General features: G+C 36.2%; 3 protein-coding genes across 4 annotated transcripts in view; 1 reads left to right on the forward strand and 2 right to left on the reverse strand.

Annotated features, from left to right (window-relative positions):
• Positions 1-999: 999 nt before the first annotated feature.
• LOC122395552 (AMME syndrome candidate gene 1 protein homolog) lies at positions 1,000-4,548 on the reverse strand. Its single transcript, XM_043393215.1, has 5 exons — positions 4,466-4,548; positions 4,267-4,394; positions 3,570-3,680; positions 3,290-3,495; positions 1,000-3,026 (listed from the first exon to the last, which is right to left on the reverse strand). Exons 1-5 carry the CDS (start codon positions 4,484-4,486, stop codon positions 2,860-2,862), a joined length of 633 nt encoding a protein of 210 aa, XP_043249150.1. The 5' UTR covers positions 4,487-4,548; the 3' UTR covers positions 1,000-2,859.
• Positions 4,549-5,181: 633 nt separating this feature from the next.
• Positions 5,182-18,350, forward strand: part of LOC122395924 — a 152,930-nt gene continuing 139,761 nt past the window's right edge. Inside the window, exons 1-2 of one of the 2 annotated variants that reach the window (XM_043393850.1) lie at positions 5,182-5,306; positions 5,697-5,801. The gene's annotated coding sequence lies outside the window, so the exon portion shown is untranslated. The remainder of the gene's footprint in view (positions 5,307-5,696; positions 5,802-18,350) is intronic. The other variant, XM_043393851.1, reaches the window with a different exon arrangement.
• LOC122395926 (venom acid phosphatase Acph-1-like) lies at positions 10,967-14,757 on the reverse strand. The gene is made up of 7 exons (XM_043393857.1): positions 14,611-14,757; positions 14,381-14,488; positions 13,833-14,098; positions 12,904-13,060; positions 12,708-12,831; positions 12,399-12,613; positions 10,967-12,326 (listed from the first exon to the last, which is right to left on the reverse strand). The coding sequence occupies exons 1-7, from the start codon at positions 14,695-14,697 to the stop codon at positions 12,027-12,029; spliced, it is 1,257 nt and encodes a 418-aa protein (XP_043249792.1). The 5' UTR covers positions 14,698-14,757; the 3' UTR covers positions 10,967-12,026.

Genomic DNA, 18,350 nt, shown 5'->3' on the forward strand with positions numbered 1-18,350 from the left:
ACATAAACATCAAAGGATCTCTTTTTATAATGATTTGTAAAATATAATCAAACTTATTTATGATCAACAATGAATAGCTATTCAAATTGTATGTGCAAATTTGTTTTTTTAGTAAATTGCTAATTATCATCCATAATTGCTAATATCAAAGTTATCAATACAGAATATACAATTTATTTTAATAACGAAACTACCGAATTCTGTTACAAATCAAGCACATACAATTATTTTGTAAGTACTGAATGCTCTATAGTTAAGTATGTAATTGGCAGTTAACTGGATATTATATAATGCTGAATACATAATTAGGTTCTAGAAATAAACTACACAAATAATAGAATATGTTTAATGGCATTAAATACAAACCATTAATTAAAAAAATTTACTAATTTCTCTTTACTTTCACCAAGTATTCTTGCTATGATAAAAACAGCAATGAATTAATTGGCAGTGTATGAAATTTGCTAAGTGAAAGTGAAGGAATAATAAAAGCAAAGGCATTAACACATGGAAGAACATTTCTTGCATTGTCTTGAAAGTTACAAAATATATGTATTTCATTGACTTGTTCTAATGTCATAATTGTGCCTTGCTTTAAGTAAAAATAGAGTAATGGGATAAGCACATTACATAAAGCAATAACGATTCTATTCATGATTTGTGAATAAGAGAATAATAAGAATCACAATGAGATCGTCACATTTTATCTTACAACTATATTACAACTATTATTAATGCATTCTAATAGTCATAATGCAGTCCATTGCTTATATACAGTAAAGGTTCCATTCTATACATTTCTTTATCACATTGACAACATTTTTTAAATTTATAAATTAAAATACAATTTTGTAATATATAGAAAAATCAAATACTTGTCAAAAAACCAATTATTAAACTATAAATTTTAAATGCCAATTGAATTTAATTAATTGTAGTAAATTTTAGTTGTTAGTATTTTATATAAAAAACTACATGATGTTTATGTACTGACTCCTTCATTGGTGTAAATTCTTTGCTATAATACAATGCTGGACTATAATATAACTATAATTATGAAAATAAATTTCAATGTAACAATGGTATAAAAAAAAAAAAAAAAACAAAATAGAATTACGACGAAATCTATGAGATAGCCACTCTTGCGGATTACACCTTCGCAAACCCAGATGAATAAATATAATACATATATATATAACTACTTGCACATAATGCAATACAAATCTTTTATTTATACCATTAGTACAAAGGAATTTCAATTAATAAGTTTAAAATTACTATATTTATTACTATTTATGGATCAATCATCACATATAAAAGAACAACAATAAGAAAGACCGAAAAACGTTCTTCATTTCTAATTTTCTTGAAGGAATAAAGCATATTATTTTGACTAATTACTTAATCCATACTAATGCAATTTTGTATGCAAACCCTTCATAACTTGTCATAAAAATATGTAATTATACAAAAATTATGCTGTAATTAGTAACTTTATGCTATACATAAATTAACAGAACATTAATAGAAGGAAACACTATTAATAGAAAATCTGTGTTTTTTCACCCTTCATTTATTTATTTATATACATGTAGAGGTATGCACGATCCCGAAAAAAACTCGTGTGTTCGGGATTCCAAAAATATCCAGGTTTCCCAAAAGTGTACAAAATTAACTATCTATTCGGAAATATGTACCAGTATTCTTGAAATTTTCAATCCTTTCTACAATATTAGTAACATAAGCTTTTTCGATTATCACGATATGTATATCTAAAAATCGAAAACTATCAGGCGTTGCAGTATTTTTGGAAATTCCGAACATTCTCGAGATCCTGCCCTGACCCCGAAAAATATTCTCGTCTTAATCAGAATCCCACACACCCCTAGTTTATGTATAGACCTAAGACTGATATTATATGTTCTTCGTAGTATACGAATAATACAAACATATTTTCGCATGAATTTGTACATTAAACCTTATTAAGCAGGCAGTGAATTGCAGGCAGCATCACTGTTTATGTTTATGTCACTCGTATACTGCAGACATAAATGTAAATGGACATGTGATAAGTATGATGGCAGAGCTAAGTTTATATTTTTATTCCGTTTGTTGATTGAATAGCGTCATGTAAGTTACAAACGCATGAAAGCATGCGAGACAAAGTAATTAAATTTTAGTATAAGTTTAAAAATCTGAGTACTCGACATGTAGTCTGATTAATGATTATTAATATTGAAGTTAAAAGTTAATGCAATTTTTATTATATTTTATAATTATCTATACCAATTATTAGGTAACTAATAATTTGGTTTATGTACCATGTGAAAATTATTAGAGAAATAAGACAGTGCCATCATACATAAAATTTTATTATTTTCAAGGACAACTCTGCTGTATCATAAGGGGAAAACTGTGTATGCATAAACATACAAAGTATAATAGGCACCACTTCAAACAATGAAAAATTGCAAACAACAACCGCCTCCAATGTCATTTGCGTTTACGAATTCCACGTTCCGCACATTCTTGGGATGAAAAGCGATGAACACAAGGAGGAGGATGCATGTGGGGATGTAAATGAGAATAGGATTGACCTGCTTGATCCCACCAAAATGAGGAATAATCCCATATTGGCACCATAACAGGTGAAACAGGGGGCATTGGAAGGGGATGTATAAAAGATGTAGGATGATTGCGCTGTGTCATCACTAACCCGTGTTCTTGACTGGCCATGTAAGAGTTATATTGAGTACTATTATATGGTAAATGAGAAGTATGAGAGGTGTCAGTGTTATAGTGAACTGCAATAGAATTTTGAGATAATTGGGGTCCTTGACTAGGACCCCAGGCCAGCTGCTAGCATCTTCGAGTATGCCAATGTGACATATATTCCTGATAGCTTACAGTAATTTTTTCACTCTGATATCGTGTTAATTTCACACTACGCCGAATATCTGGAGTGACCAGTCCCTTATAACCACCTTTATGTAGTAGTGAGTCTATTGTTTGTATCTGGTCCCACCCTAAACATGATAAATTACACTTTTCAAAATTGTCACTATCTATGACTTTATTTAATCTAATTTTACTACCTAAAAAGATCAATACTCTTTGGTAAATGATCCATTCATGATAATCTTAATTGTTTGAACAAAATTTTATGTTTGTAAAATAGTTTTCTTTTTAATAAGCTTCAAATTTTTCAATAATATTTTTCCACTTCGTAAAAAATTATGTACATTATTCCATTAAATAAATAAAATTAAATAAAGTAAAATATACAAACCTTGCTCTGTTGCAACATCAGGTAAATAAGTCGCAGTCCGTTTGTTACCCTTTTCATTGTGAAATTCTATACGAATTCCATGAACACCCACTTCCCAATCTAAATAATCGACACCATCCTCAAAGTGTCTCAAAATTGAAACGCTTACATGTAAGCGTGGAAGTTCTTCCCGTGTTATAGGATTAAAACGTGAATCTTTGAACGCACTTTGAAAAGTGTCTAATGTCTTTAAATATATAGATCAATGATATTACTTAAAACAAATTTAAACTAATCTTACCTGGTTGCCGCATATTCTCGAAGACCAGCATGTAATTGCATCGCATTGAATGTACCAATACAGCCCCTTAGCCTCATATCTTTACCAGTAGTCCATGTTACAAATAATGGGCTGAAAAATATGAAATGGCTGTTTATTGTTTATTTAACGTTATAAATAGAAATAATATATTCAGTTATAATATAATGGTCTTAGCACAATAACAGTAAGAATAATGTTTCAAAAAAATTGTATTCTCTCGATAACATCCAGCTGTATATTTAATATTTTTTGAAAAATAATAAATGTAGAACATAAGTGATCTTGATATTATAAAATTGTTCTTGATTTTTGTGCTAAGGAAACATTTTTAAGTGTTGCCCAAAAGAAAAATCTAAATATAAATAAAAGATCGTACGTTACTAAGTAATTTAAATATAACAAAAAAGAAAGGTTTGAACGTTAACATACACTTGTAATAAAAATTAGCCTTTGTCTTGTTCTAGAATATGACACATAAAGCATCAAACATCGTAACAAAGAAACTATAGGAGGGGTGAAGGCACCCGAGTTAAAACATTCAGATAGAAGAGAGCAGCTGATGGCGCGAGCATGCAAGAGAAAGATGGCAATATAGGAAAGAGGGAGACAGCGATGCGAAAGAAGGAACAAGAGAGGTCAAAAGCGTACGGCGATATCAGTAAGTATTATTACTCACAAGGCTTCATTACTGAAGCTGGGCGATTTTGGAGGGTCAAGCTGATGTAATTGACAATAGAGGACATCGAAGCAAAAGAAGCCCATCTCGGGTTTCACTATCACACCATTCCTCAACTGTGTGCCATTCTGTAATATCGAGCCATTACATGGAACACTCGATGAATTATTAAGCTTTTGCTTTTTCGTTCCACAACAACCTGCAGCCATGTTTTCTTCATCGACTCTCACGACGGACGCGGCTACTGTGGACACGATCGGTCCTCGACCCACTCGTCTCCCATTCTTCTCTGTCGTTGCGGGCTCGATTACGCGCGCGTTCCGTTAGATGTCCTCGTGTTCGCTTAAACAGCTGTTTCATTGTCCGCCATTTGTGAGAGCGCGGTGTTAATTAGTTGAACTTGAAAACTGGCGGCAGTAGTCGCAGCTTCGTCTCTAGTTAATAAAATGATTAAAATTGGTGAATCAGAAGAAAGAAAACGAATGAAACTTCGTATTGTCATAACTGATGTGGCTGTAAACACAGCACAAGGTACGCTTATGGTTATATTTATGGTTAAGTAGGCACCGGCTTGGGTCGCCAAAATTTTGGCGGTTATTTTTACTACGTGAGATTGAACTTACTCTTCTCGTATTTAATATTTGTAGTATCTACGAGTATACAAGTTAGAAACTCACAAACAGATTAAATATATTTTAGGAAAATCTTTTAATTTCAACATTTATGAAAAATTAAGCTAATGCGTACTGTTACAAAACGACCATAGAGGGCAATAAAGTTGTATGTTATTCGCTACAGGGCAATGGCGACGTAATCAAACTGGTAGATGTTCGGTGTCTGAAATTTGAAGTAAAACTAGTGAAATCAGTTAAGAAACAACGCTGGATTCAATTGGTCGAAGAGGAAACTATGCTGAGGGCACCGACTTTTCTAACCCCTTACCTGGCACCTGCTCACGATGCACCGGAGAAGCCCGAGGCGTGACAGCAGATTCAACCTGGCAACGTGCACTTGCTTGTAGCTGTCCGGTATATTGCCAAGTAGCTATATTTTTTCTGACAGCTGACATCGTATACCCACGGTTTATTGTACAACGGTTATACGCTTTGTGCCATGTGTCCAGTGAAATTACAAAGTCTCCATTTTTCGTTGAAAATACGAGTTAATAGTAAACGAAAGAACTAGCCCCGGACTGTTTTCACCTGATATTTCCTTATAGTATAGTAAACCGTGATAATAAACAGTGTTACACGAACGATACGTTTATGAATATAAATAATACGTATTAACAAGACGTTTGACAAACATGAATAAAAACGAATTAACCGTTAAATGGCGACCGTTACAAAATCGAACGATAAAACGTGAAATCGAATCTACATGATCGACCGACAACAGAATCGTTGAAATTCGATTGTGATCCGTTGCAGGGGACAGGTGCGAAAGGAGCGTTTAAAGTGTCTTTGCGAGGAGTCTGCCGCGGCGAACAGAAAAACAGGAGGAATCATCCTGGGACGATGGCGAAGGAAAAATAGGTGAGTTTCATCCATATTTATTCCACATTCGCGCGCCAGTGTGACGCGTCATTTTGTTCGAATCTCGTTCGCTATGGTCATTTTCAATCCTCACGGATTTGCGCCTGTGTACGGCGTGTTTGTATTTGTTGTGTGCAATTTATACGCGAACGTGTTATATAAAATGTGTCATAATACTTTGAAGGCACGAGCCTGAGTCACATTTACGCAACCTTACGCTCAAGTCAGATTATTTCAAATAGATACAGAACCTCACACGGATATTCAATGAATGGAAAATTCGAAAGCGCGAACGTTATTTAGCAACCAATTGAAAATCGTATTTCTTTTCAAATTTAAGGCGGTAAGGCCTAAAAAGGAATTTGTAAATATTAAGAATTATCGAAATTATAGAATTTCGATGACTTATTCGTGAATAGAAAACCGGAAAATATTTGATACGCGCGCGGCTGTTGGCGCAGCTGGCCAATAGTGTACGAGATAAATATCTCAACTTAACAGTAAATATTGTGTTTCAACCGCTAGCGTATTAAGTATCATTAACTTCACTATGCTTGTTAGTGATGATAAAATCATTCGAATAGTCGATCCTCTAATTGAATACAGAGATATTATCATACTTTTTTAAATAATAAACATTCATTATATGCGGGTATATGATCTGATTGTGTTTCGTAGACTTCGGAAGAATTCGAGAATTTCTAAATCTCGAGAAACAAAAAATCCCTAAGGAACACAGTTACTAATCTGTAGAAGTATATACATATTTTGGTCGAGATTCGGCAATCGAAAAATCTTTATTTAGTTTCGTCGCGACAAGGTTTCCTAAGTCTGGAGGTTATTTTATTCGTTCGTTCCCACTTGCCTTTTGAGAATACATCACGACGCGTTTCGCGATACTTATCACTATAATAGGCATCGCTGACATCCCCATCACACGTTCCAATTTACGCTTTGCAATTATCTACGCTTCTGTGGCGTCGGCGCTCGATCGAATCGTGCCTTAAGTAGCGATGAGAAATTATAATAATAACAGGCCGATAATCGATTCGATATTTCAGTGATGCGTCGATAGAGCAGCGTGCAACATTTATAACGCAACATTTTTACAAGATCGTATCGGTAAAAATACGATACGTTCACGCGAATGTATTATTAGGCATTGTGGAATATTGACGTTTCGGTGAAATTCTTTCCGTGACGTTATTTAAGACATTTACAATTTAGAAATAGATTAACGAGCTATTTCACTAAAACACACAAAATGCATTAACCGGTTGAACGTAGTTGGAGTTAGTGTTGATAATGCACTTGTACGCACCCTGCAGACGCGGTTTCACCATTTAGGCTACCAAACAAAAGTTCGGGACAACAAGGTATTTGAACAGGCGTCCAGTACAGGACCTCTCGGTCGAAAAAAGTTAACATATTCTAGCAGTCTAATAATTTTTGATCAAAAAGAAGAAATTGGAAAATTCCGGATCTTCCAAATGGCTTTTTCAATATTTCTAAATATATTCACCGATTTATGATAACGCTTATAAAAACTAAACTTCCTGCACCAGCTGCTGCGATTGATCCTTAAATCATTACCGATCCATCTTCATGTTTTACGGTTGAAGTCATATTTTTTAATTCTCACGCTGGTGCTACCTTTCCTCAAAACTTTCCCCTCGAAACCTAAAGCATCGAGTTTATTTTCATCGACGTTTAAAACTTTTTCCCAAACTTCTAAATATTTGTTGTTGTTATTTGTGTTTTCTCGCTTTTTTTCACGATTAATATCGACGAGTAGGAATTTTCTCCCTGGTAACGCGTCCATTGTATCTGGATTTTTCTAAAATTCTTCGGACGTTTTTACAGCTCGCTCTCATAGTTTTCTATTTCGAAGGAAAAAAATGAAAATGAACGTAGGTACGAAAATAATGCTATAACAGGTGTTGAAAAGAAATGCCAGACGTTAAAATAAAAAAAGTAGGTTCTGTAGGAAACAATTAATTTTGGTTAGAAACTACGTTGCGAAGTGTGTTTTAAATTCATTGCGACTGGTATCGAAAGAAGCTAATAATTGCAAAAAAATCGAAGGTTATGCACGATGTAAACGAGTCGTAATTAGTTTTTATACGTAGGAAAAAAATGCATTCCAGCGCGCAACTGAACATCGAAAGATGTAGAGGTGTACCTACGCGTGGGTTTGCGCTCAGAGTTGGTCGTAAAACTCGAACAATACTCTTTCCCGTGTCATTCATTTCAATGATTGCAACAAGGTTGGCTGTGTTCCTCTCTTTCACGGTATCCTTTTCAATTTCGCCTCATTTCTCTTTCTTGTTCCTCTTGCGCGGACGCAATAGGCTTCTCCCACGAAAACGACAGTCTCCTTTTAATTACGTAATGATGTCAAAAACACTTTTGCTTATACGCGTTTCTTCTAATTGCCGGGGCGTGTGGTTTTACCGTAAATCCAGCGAGATCTACCTTGACCTTCTTTGCGCGCAACAAGGACGACTCCGTCATAAATCCTAGAGAAAAACGATATACCGTTTGCTCCGAGCTCGAGATATGAACGGAAACTTTAACGAAAAATTCGAAACGAATGTAAACTATTTATTCGCGAGTCGGTTGCGCAGGGTAGAAACTGGTGCAACGTTGTATTCACGCAGATAAAGGCGCAATTGGATTAAGGTTCTTAGTGTACGGTGCTGAAAAACGATTACAGGTTCTCTTGATAAGAAAAGTGGAGGATTTCCGGATTTGTATAAAAAGGGAAAAATACGACGAATGAAAATTCATTTCGTAGAAATAAACAGCCCTTTCTTTCTTCGTGCAAAGTACTCTCACGAGTAAACGTCATTCGATCTTCGATTCCTTTGTTGCTAATGGTTTTCTTTCAAGTCTTTTACCTCGCGTGTGTTTAGACTTTTGCAAAACGCATTGTACGTTTTCCACCCGTATAGATGCTCCAGCTTCGTGTGCAATTTGCCGTGCTGTGAAAGTAGAATTTCTCTCAACTCTTAATATTGCATGCACGCCACGATCGCTGAAGCACGTAGTCATTGCTTTTCTTTTTACTGTAACTTTCAGGATTTTTTAGTAGGTTTGTAATAACATCACGACGGTTATTTACCAATTTCGAGGGTTTAGAAACAGTTAGAATGTTCTAATCTTTTATAAATACTTTGAAATGGTATTAGATCTGTTCGTCGTTTGAGTCGAGGATTTACGAAGCTTCAATTTATAGATGCTTTCTACTTAGAGAGGTCCAATTATACTGTGCTATAATGCGATACTACCACGAAATTATAAACGCGTTCCGATGAACGACGCTATGAAGGTATGCAAGGTCGGAATTCACGCAGTGCGACTCGAGAATTTCTTCGTGGTACTTATCCGTCTATTGATTATCTTGGTCTGTCTTTTAAATAATCACATGCCTATTGGGAAACCCTCGCCTTGAAGAATCATTGTCTGCGTTGTCGTTCGATGAATTCCCACACGTTCTCCCATCGTGCTCTCGGGATGAATCTCTTTTTATGCTAAATTACACGCATCGATGCTCATCGGTGCGATCTTTATTCGCGCGATTAATTACCATAAATTGTATTTTATAAAACAGTCTGTCAAATTTGTATCAAGAATTCGGTCGTTTCATCAACCTTGTTAACAACATTTGCATTCCACGCGATCGAAAGAAAATATTGATGTTAGATAAACGTGTCAATTTAGAAACCCTGGCAGAATGCTAAACAACATAGCGCACCGTGTATCTGTAGATTATATTACTGTGCGTTTGCGATACATTCGCGAGTTATTTCGCGTCGTTGAATGTCAAAATGCTCCTTAGTCACGGCGATGCTTTCGCGAGAATGCATGCAACACTCTGTAGGTAGATTGTAGCAGGACGTGCACGTGCGTCAGACGTTTGAACTCGTCTCCCATTATGAGTAATTTCGAAATTTCCTTTAACAAACCCTCTGGAAGTTTCCAGCGTTTCTCCGCGGCGCTATTGGACTTCGTGAAACCTAAACGCGCGCGCGACGCAAAACGAACAACGTTTTCGAATTATTAAAAGTGGAAAATTGCGTAAACGCCACGCTAGAGGCAGTCCCGAGCATCAATTTAATTAATTTGTAAAAATTGTTCGATGAAAGCTTGATTTCCATATGGTGAAACACGCGCGTATTTATGTCTGATTACATTGGTTGCTGGTTACTGTTCTGTTCTTCGTGTAAATATGAAAATAATTGCGATCTTGATGCGAGGGATTAACTGAAGGAACATCGCTCGTTAAAAAGTCGTTCAAAACTTACGCTCGAGCGATTCGATTCACCATCGAGCCTTACATCGCACGCGTGCACATGTTATTCTGTGCAAATTGGTGCACAGATTGCTTGAACCTCGTTGCTGCTAGAATTACACATGCTCTATACAGGATGTTCGGCCACCCCTGGGGAAAATTTTAATGGAACACTCTTGAAGCCAAAATAAGACGAAAATTATGAATATTAACTTGTTGATTGGGGTTTCGTTAAAAAGTTATTAAAAAATTTCTAATCGTTCTAAAAAAATTATTTTTGGTTGCGGGGGTCAATTACAATCATTTTTGGTCAAGAGACATACCCCTGAATTCCTACGCACTTTCGAAAAAAAATTCGAATAGGTGGACTTTATCGGCAAAATTAAAAAATTTCAAATTGTTCTAAAAAAATTATTTTTGGTTGCGGGGTTCAATTACAATCATTTTTGGTGAATACACATATCCCCGAATTCCTACGCACTTTCGAAAAAAAAATTCGAATAGGTGGACTTTATCGGCAAAAATAAAAAATTTCAAATTGTTCTAAAAAAATTATTTTTGACTGCAGGGGTCAATTACAATCATTTTTGGTGAATACACATACCCGCGAAATCCTACGCACTTTCGATAAAAAAATTCTTTACCGAAAATATACTGCGTGGTCAGAAATGTTTCTATAACTTTTTAACGAAGCTTGAATCAACAAATTAGTATCCTTGATTTTCGTCGTATTTTGACCTCTAGAATCCGCCATTAAAATTTTTCCCAGGGTTGACCGAACACCCTGTATAAACAATAAGTAATTATCCTTGGAAACATAATTACAGTCGGATTAAACAACATCTCGAAAGAAGTACATAGACAATAATATTCTTAGTAGAAATGATCTTCCGTAAAAGTGGGCAATCACATTTTCATTAAATTTAATATCCATTTTATTTTGAGGTGAGAACCGAGATTCATATTTTTATACCTCGACTGGTCTCGTCGAATCGATAACTCCGTAGAAAAATATCGCTCTGGATCGATAAACATTCGGCTATTTCGATTCTATTGAGGTTCTTGAACCTTTAACCTGGACGGAAATAGGAGAATCAATCCGTCAACTTGCAAATCGAATTTGCTCCGATTTCGTGACTGCCAAACACGGCGCTTTATTCGCTCACGGGGATATTGGCATGGCCACGATCGTTGGGTTACTCTTTTAGTTGGCGCATTGTTTCAAACTCGGTTACATTTCACTGAAATTTCACAGTACTTATAACAAAAAGTTCGTGGACCGAAATCTCTTGTTTCTTTGAATCTTATTATGTATTACATTTTCCTTCTACGATAATCACTCGAAGCGTTTCACCATATTGTTGAGAAGTGAATTCTTAAACTTTAGTTGGTTGCAAGGAATAGAGATAATATAAACGTAATTAAATTTTCCAACTTCTACTTGAGCCATCCTCGTTCGAAAAGGCTTTCATACACGCATACAATCAGTAACTTTCGTAACTCGTAATGAATAAAGATCGAAGAACCGCGCGACTATAGTTGATACTTTTGACTAGAGATTATATTAATATCGCGATCGTTTATTCTAATACTTTTAGGTGTATCTACTATACTAATGCCAAAGTCCTACGTTACTAATTAGTCCTATACTTACGTTACTATGGCCACGTATTTCGTCTACGAAATTTTTCGTTCACTACGGCTAGAGGGAAATTTTAATCGCGAACAACGACTCGAGATTTCTCCTCGTCGTTCGTGAATAAAATTAGTCAAATGTTGATTACGTCGCACGAGTATTCAAACAGTTTTGCAAACGTTATTTAACGGTTTCGCCATTCTATCGAGATTCGAAGTTTGTATCGACTTTACCGGTACATCAAAAACCATTTTATCGAAACGTATAAACGGCCGCAATATCATTACGCTCTTCTCTACGACGCTTTAAAGTCAGTGATCGATATTGCAGACAGAAGTAGCGATAGAGAGACAAGCGACAGTAGGTAGAACCAAGTGTTGCCCAGGGCTACGGTCGACGCTGAGGAGCATATTCTCTCATCTTTTCTAACGTGCCTCGACTCGTTCATTGTTTGAGTAGGATGGCAATAATATTCATCGTCGCTGGGCATCACGTCGCTCACGATGACGAGGAACTGGTCGAAAGGACATAGCTCCGTGCAACCAGGAATGGTTTTAACCGTCAGCTGTTCGGACACTCCGCTCCAATACATAACCTGACATCAAATCGTGCATCAGTACGCGTTTTAAACATCGAACGAGGCTTCTGCTCTAAATTAAACACTTACTCGAACGTAATATGTGCCTTTCTTATCGCGCAGAGTCTCTAAGATTATGGTAGACCCGTATGCAGGTATAACAGGTTCGTCCAAATCCAAAGCTCTCGCGACAGCAGCAACGTTCATCTCGTGGGCGGAGAAGAAAAACGCTTTCCTATCGTACGGCACTAATTTGCCCGCCTTGTACGTTTCGATGTCGTCTACCATTTTACGTAACAGCAAACCTGCAGAACAAGCAAATTATAATTCCGTTACCGTGACATTGCGAATGCAAAATGTATTTTTTTTTGTAAAAAGAAAAAACGAATGTTCTCGTACCTCCGTTTAAGCGTTTCAACGTCCTTGTGTACGATCTCAGTTTAAAGTCCAGAGCAAGTATTTCTTTCATAGGAGTGGGGTAGACAGATTCGGTCCACTTTGGAAGAACCAGGTTCTGGGAGGCCTAAAATCCATAACGTTTAATTATTAAAGTGTTGAAACTCAAGGTTCGTGGGTTATTGGCAAGTAGCTTCACCTCTTCTTTCAGCAAGTTGTACAGATAAGTCACCGCTGATGTTGTGTTTATTACTTTCCCACTGTTCTCGGTTAAGTAATTCATCACGGGTTTGTACTTCTTCAGTATATTCTGCGCGCTCTGTTGTTTCAGAAATTTCTTGTATTCTTCTACGTACCTTTGAAGGAAAATAATATAAATTTTTATTATTACTACCTTCGATCTTTTTTCTATATTTATCGAACGATTGCCTAATAGGATTTTATAGTAAAGATACTTCAAGGTCGCTATCTTGGATCTCCTCTTTATAAATAATTAATGTTTTATTTCTTGTCAGCAGTTGCTCCGAAAAAGGATCACCGAGACGTTTTAATATAGAATCGATAATGAAAATTCTTCGAAGTTGGGTGTTCTTAATTCTTTCGTATTATATATTCAAGATACGAGATACAGTTCAGTAATATAACTCAAAGTCGTACTACAAGGAAACCGGTTTCTACAAAATGCTTAATATCCTTCTTATATCTCGCGTCGTGAATCATGGGTTATTTTCAGTTTACGCGAATCTATCACTTTCATTAATCTCGATTGACCTTACGTTTCGTCTTTCATTTTTCAAATTTATATCACCATTCCCCGAACTTCTTAAATTATTTCTAAATTCATATCCGTTATTCTACGCATTATAATTTTTGTTGCTGTCTTATTCGAACAAACTTGACTATTTCGAATGTAAATTAGAGCGCTCCGATACGTCTGAGATTCGATACGATCATGCAAATCAGCTCTTCGTGCAACATTTGAAGTCGATGCTTCTAGAAACGCATTCTCAAACTCCAAATGAACTTCTCGAATATTTTTATCTTGCACGTAAACCGTTTACTTTTCTCGCGTTCTTCGCGAGTGTTTCGCATTGTTTCGTTAATGATCGAGAGCATTGAAACAATTACCTGGGACAGTGATGCGGAAACAAGAGATTGTCAGCTTCGGAGGGTACGAAGAACGTCGACGTAGGAATCCAGGGTAGACGCGGATTCCAAGTTTGCTTCACCGAGGGCGGGAATAATCCAGCCAAAACTAGCTGCAGAGACAGCTGAGTCCTTGGGACTTCCGTTGATCGAGCGTAGATCTTCTCTGGCCAATAATCTGGCCCGAAATATCCATCGTAACGTTCACGAAGCATTGTGCCGATCCTGTATTCCCGCAGCTTACCTTGCTGCATAGGAGCATGAAACAATTACCATTTATGTTTGTCGATGCATATCGTTAATCGCCTCGTAATTGCTTCAGGGCGTCTTTGTTGTCGCGTTCCGCGCAAAAACGAACAATTCGAAAGGAACGAGCCAACGAATTATAATATCAGTGGGTGTAAATTTTATTTTATTTCGAATCATTGGGTCGGAGAAGAGAATTTCGTTTATAAAATCGGAACGTTCGAAACTGAGATTTAGCACCCGGTTGTATCGGATGAACGAGCGAGTTAATTGATTTTACTTACGTTTGTTAAGTCACCATCGCCCAACGACTGATACGTGTAATCCTTGTAGGGATCGTTGGGATAATTTTGATATTCCCGTTGTGGCACTTTCTCACCGTGTCGAAATACCTTTAAAAACACATTAAACTATTAATATCACTCAACGACGATCTTCGTTCACTTTTTGCGACGCGACTTGCTCGGAATTCTCGTTGAAAATGTTATCTGAATCGGGGAAGAATTCGATTTACCACGTGCAACATTTGTATATCCAAATCACAGTTGACCACGGTAACGAACAAGAGGGCGAGAAACACCACCGACCGTTGGGGTGACATTTTTGATCGTCGGCACCGTTTCGTCGAAGAAACGAGACAGGACGACAGGTACGTCCGGAATGCACAATTTCTCTCCACGATCTACGAAGAAGTATATATTCTTGCCGGTGCTTATCTAAAACAACTCGTCGGGTGGGGGTGGATAAGGAACACAGGCGAACAGGTTTGCAGTTCTCTCGATTTTTATTGCCGGTTCCCCGTATTTGCTCGTTACGTTGATCCTTTTCCCGCTACCGAGTCGCGATCGTGGTGCTCCTCGAAGGCCACGTACTCAAAGAATGAGAATGGTGCGGTCCATGAAGCCGAATCTCGAGGTTCCAAGTTAAACGGATGTAGAGAAAGTGGCCAGACGCCTTTCGTTAAATTACATAATTTATAACGATAATGATCCGTGAATAATTCATATTTTTCCCGTAATCTCAACAGTTCGTAATTGTGATGAATCAATAGTAATTTGAGAGATTCGTGTTTTCGTTACGTAAGACGAACGTGCCTCGTTTTTCAAGATAAAATTTCAGTAAGATTGACAGACTTGTAAAAAGCGGGGAATCATTGGTGATCCTGAGGATGTGATTCAACAGTAACGAAAGTTACTCAACGCGACTGACTAGAATATATCTAATTAAAGTACACCTTACGTGTTGATTGATGGTATGATTGAAAAATTTACATCGGTCCAGCTTGTTAATATAATAACATGTTTCATATTGTTTTTATCAAACATTTTCCTGTTGATTCGAACGTAGGTACCTGCTACATTCGTACGAGTATTCTGTGACAAATAATGTCATTCAACTATTTACAGAATTTCCTTCATCCGTGGTTTTGATTCATCCAATTAACAACGATAGTTTACGCTAATATTAATCTTTGTCTGATAATAGATTACGTGTTTATTGAAAATAGAAACAAATTGCGATCGAATGTCCTTAACCTACACACGTTCCAGTTTCGTAAGTTTTTAATACTGAGCGCAGACACGCGTTTATCAAGAATACGTCAACTTGATTGTTATCAGTAACCTTTATTTGATTGCGACATTAGCACTACATTGTGGAGCAATGGCCATTCACCTTGTAATATTTATTCCACAGTGTTGAACACGAGCGCGATTCGAAGTACAAATTGATCCCGGAACTTTAAAGCCGTGCAATCGATTTCATTACGATTGTTTACCGTACTCAAAGAAACGATCGAGATCATTGAACTACGAATGTAACGTCTTGAACATATTTATTACTCTTAAAATAGATGAAAAAATATAATATGAATCGCACCTGCCGATCGTATACTCGATCAGTTTGCGCAGATGTCGTTAACTAGTTTAATTATTCTGGTTCATTTATTGACGCATCTTGTTGTCCTCGCGGGATTCCTGGTTTACCAATCTTCGTACGTTTTTCCCCGTTATGATTTCATGTTTTCTATTTCAAGGAAACCTCGCGTTAGTATGTAAATTAATATCAACGTTTCTTACAATTAACACTTGTTAAAGAATAAAAATTTTTTACGGGACTTAGTAAAGCAAAACTCGCGATGACGCGTTTCGTTTCGTTTCTAAATACCTTAAGTAAAAATAACAGTGCATATTTCTATACGAAATAGGTCGTATTGCGGATAAAAGGTGCGACTATATTTTGCATCGTTAACGCTTCGTACGTCTTCGTTAAAAAATAACATGAATGCGTTTTGGCCATCAGCGTAAATAAACAAGTTTCGTTGGCACGGTTCGATGATATGCTCCTAACTATGTAATCGGCTGTAACACACAGCATAATGGGATTTGCCCTGTTAATTACACGGCTGTTAGCAATTTCTTTCCGACCAATGGGACACCGCGCCAGTACGTGCAAATTTTCTCGTTACTAATTTCAGCGAAGATACAAAACTTTCTAGTTCATTTGCTGAACTTTCTTCCTTGCAACTGTTTTTAAATAAAAGTTTACGAGGAACGAGGTAAAAAAATTTTTTCCCCCGCGGGCTCGCCGGAACCAATTCAACCGAGCTATACGTTTTACTAAATGAGAATCTGATGAAAGATAAGTACTTGAAGCGTTATGGATGTGCAAAAAAATGTCCTTGAATGTTTGCCGCTCCTCGGCCGCATATTTTATGCGTAAATATTATTTTTGGAATTATGACCTTTAGAAACTGTTTTTATAAATATAAATTTCCGATGCACAATGTTAATCGCGTGAAATAAAATATCCCCTCGAAAAAAGGACGATTTAAACGTTCCGGATATTTTAGTCCAATTTTATTTAAATGTCACAAGTCATTTTATAGAAAATTAATATATCTCGATAAACACTATCTTGCATTCATCGACGATATTATAATATTTTTATCGAAATGAAAAGTAATAGTGTACGTATAAAACGGCGTTAAACGAATGTTATAAATGTTCATTTTCTCGCGTGATAGAAATCTCGATTAATTTCTAAATAACCTTCAGTGATGGATTGTTTTGCCTAACCGGTACGGCGCTGTATGTACAGGGTGTCACTATATTATATATCGCCAGTAACATGAATGGATCCTGCACCTTTGGTTTGGTGGAAATTGATCTAAAGAATGCAAAATTTATCTTGATTGTGTTTTTTATGGCAAAAAATTAATTTTTATTACATTGTACTCTACACAGTCAGCCATTCTCTTGAAAAATAATATTAAATTTGTTTGAATATCGTTTTCATATTTACTAATAAATAATATGCATCAACACTGCGACGAACTGGCTTTATTTACATTTCAAAGTCAGATATCATTTGATAAACATTTCACGCTATTTACATTATATCGAATTTCGAAGTTGGTAACACCCTGTACGTGGTTGTAACGAAACGAAGTGAACGTCGCTATACGATCATCCTGAGCAGAAAAATCGATTATCTGCGGTTAAATCTGAATAGAATAAAAATTGCACCTCTCGTTTCTCGTAAAATGTGGAAATTATAGCGATGTCAAGAACGAGGCACGAAGTATTTATACACTATCGTTTTTATGCTTCAATTCAACTTTATTTAATGGCAAATTATCAGTATCGGCTCGCCTAGAATACTTTGTAAAGTACACTATTTATAAATATCATAAAGGATGTTTCATAAAATATAAACGATACTTCGAGGTTATAACAACGGATATAAATAAAAAAAAAAATATTTTTTTTCTGAGATTTTAGTTCGTTATACCGTAAGTAAAATCAAAAACAGTCGGTGTACAGAGACGTGAATATTTAAAACGCAAGAAATTGATGTACAAACCACTGCTAACGAAGAAGCATAAAGAAACGCGTTTGTATTTTTCTGTAAAACATGTTCGTTGGAGGAAAAGATGGTGAATGGTCAGTTCCACTGAGAAAAATAGAGTTATATTTATAGATCCCCCATAGCGAAGTGTAATTTTACCTGTTCAAGCCTCGAAACACTTTTTCTGATACATTAAACATAGGAATTAAAATTGACGACGTCAACGCAGTATGCATATCTTGTGGTGGAAGTTATTCTATAAACTAACGTGATAAAATATGGATTCGCTGCTTCATTTCTCATCTGTGGGTACACAACGAGTGCATATCGTTTAAAAAAGATGAATATGCGAACAATTTCTGTTTGCAAACGATAAAACGTAGTTTATCAATTCGTTTCTCATCT

The sequence above is a fragment of the Colletes gigas genome, unplaced genomic scaffold (genome assembly GCF_013123115.1).
Source record: "Colletes gigas isolate AHSC1104 unplaced genomic scaffold, ASM1312311v1 Colletes_gigas_Sc00006, whole genome shotgun sequence".
In the NCBI taxonomy this organism is placed as follows: Eukaryota; Metazoa; Arthropoda; class Insecta; order Hymenoptera; family Colletidae; genus Colletes; species Colletes gigas.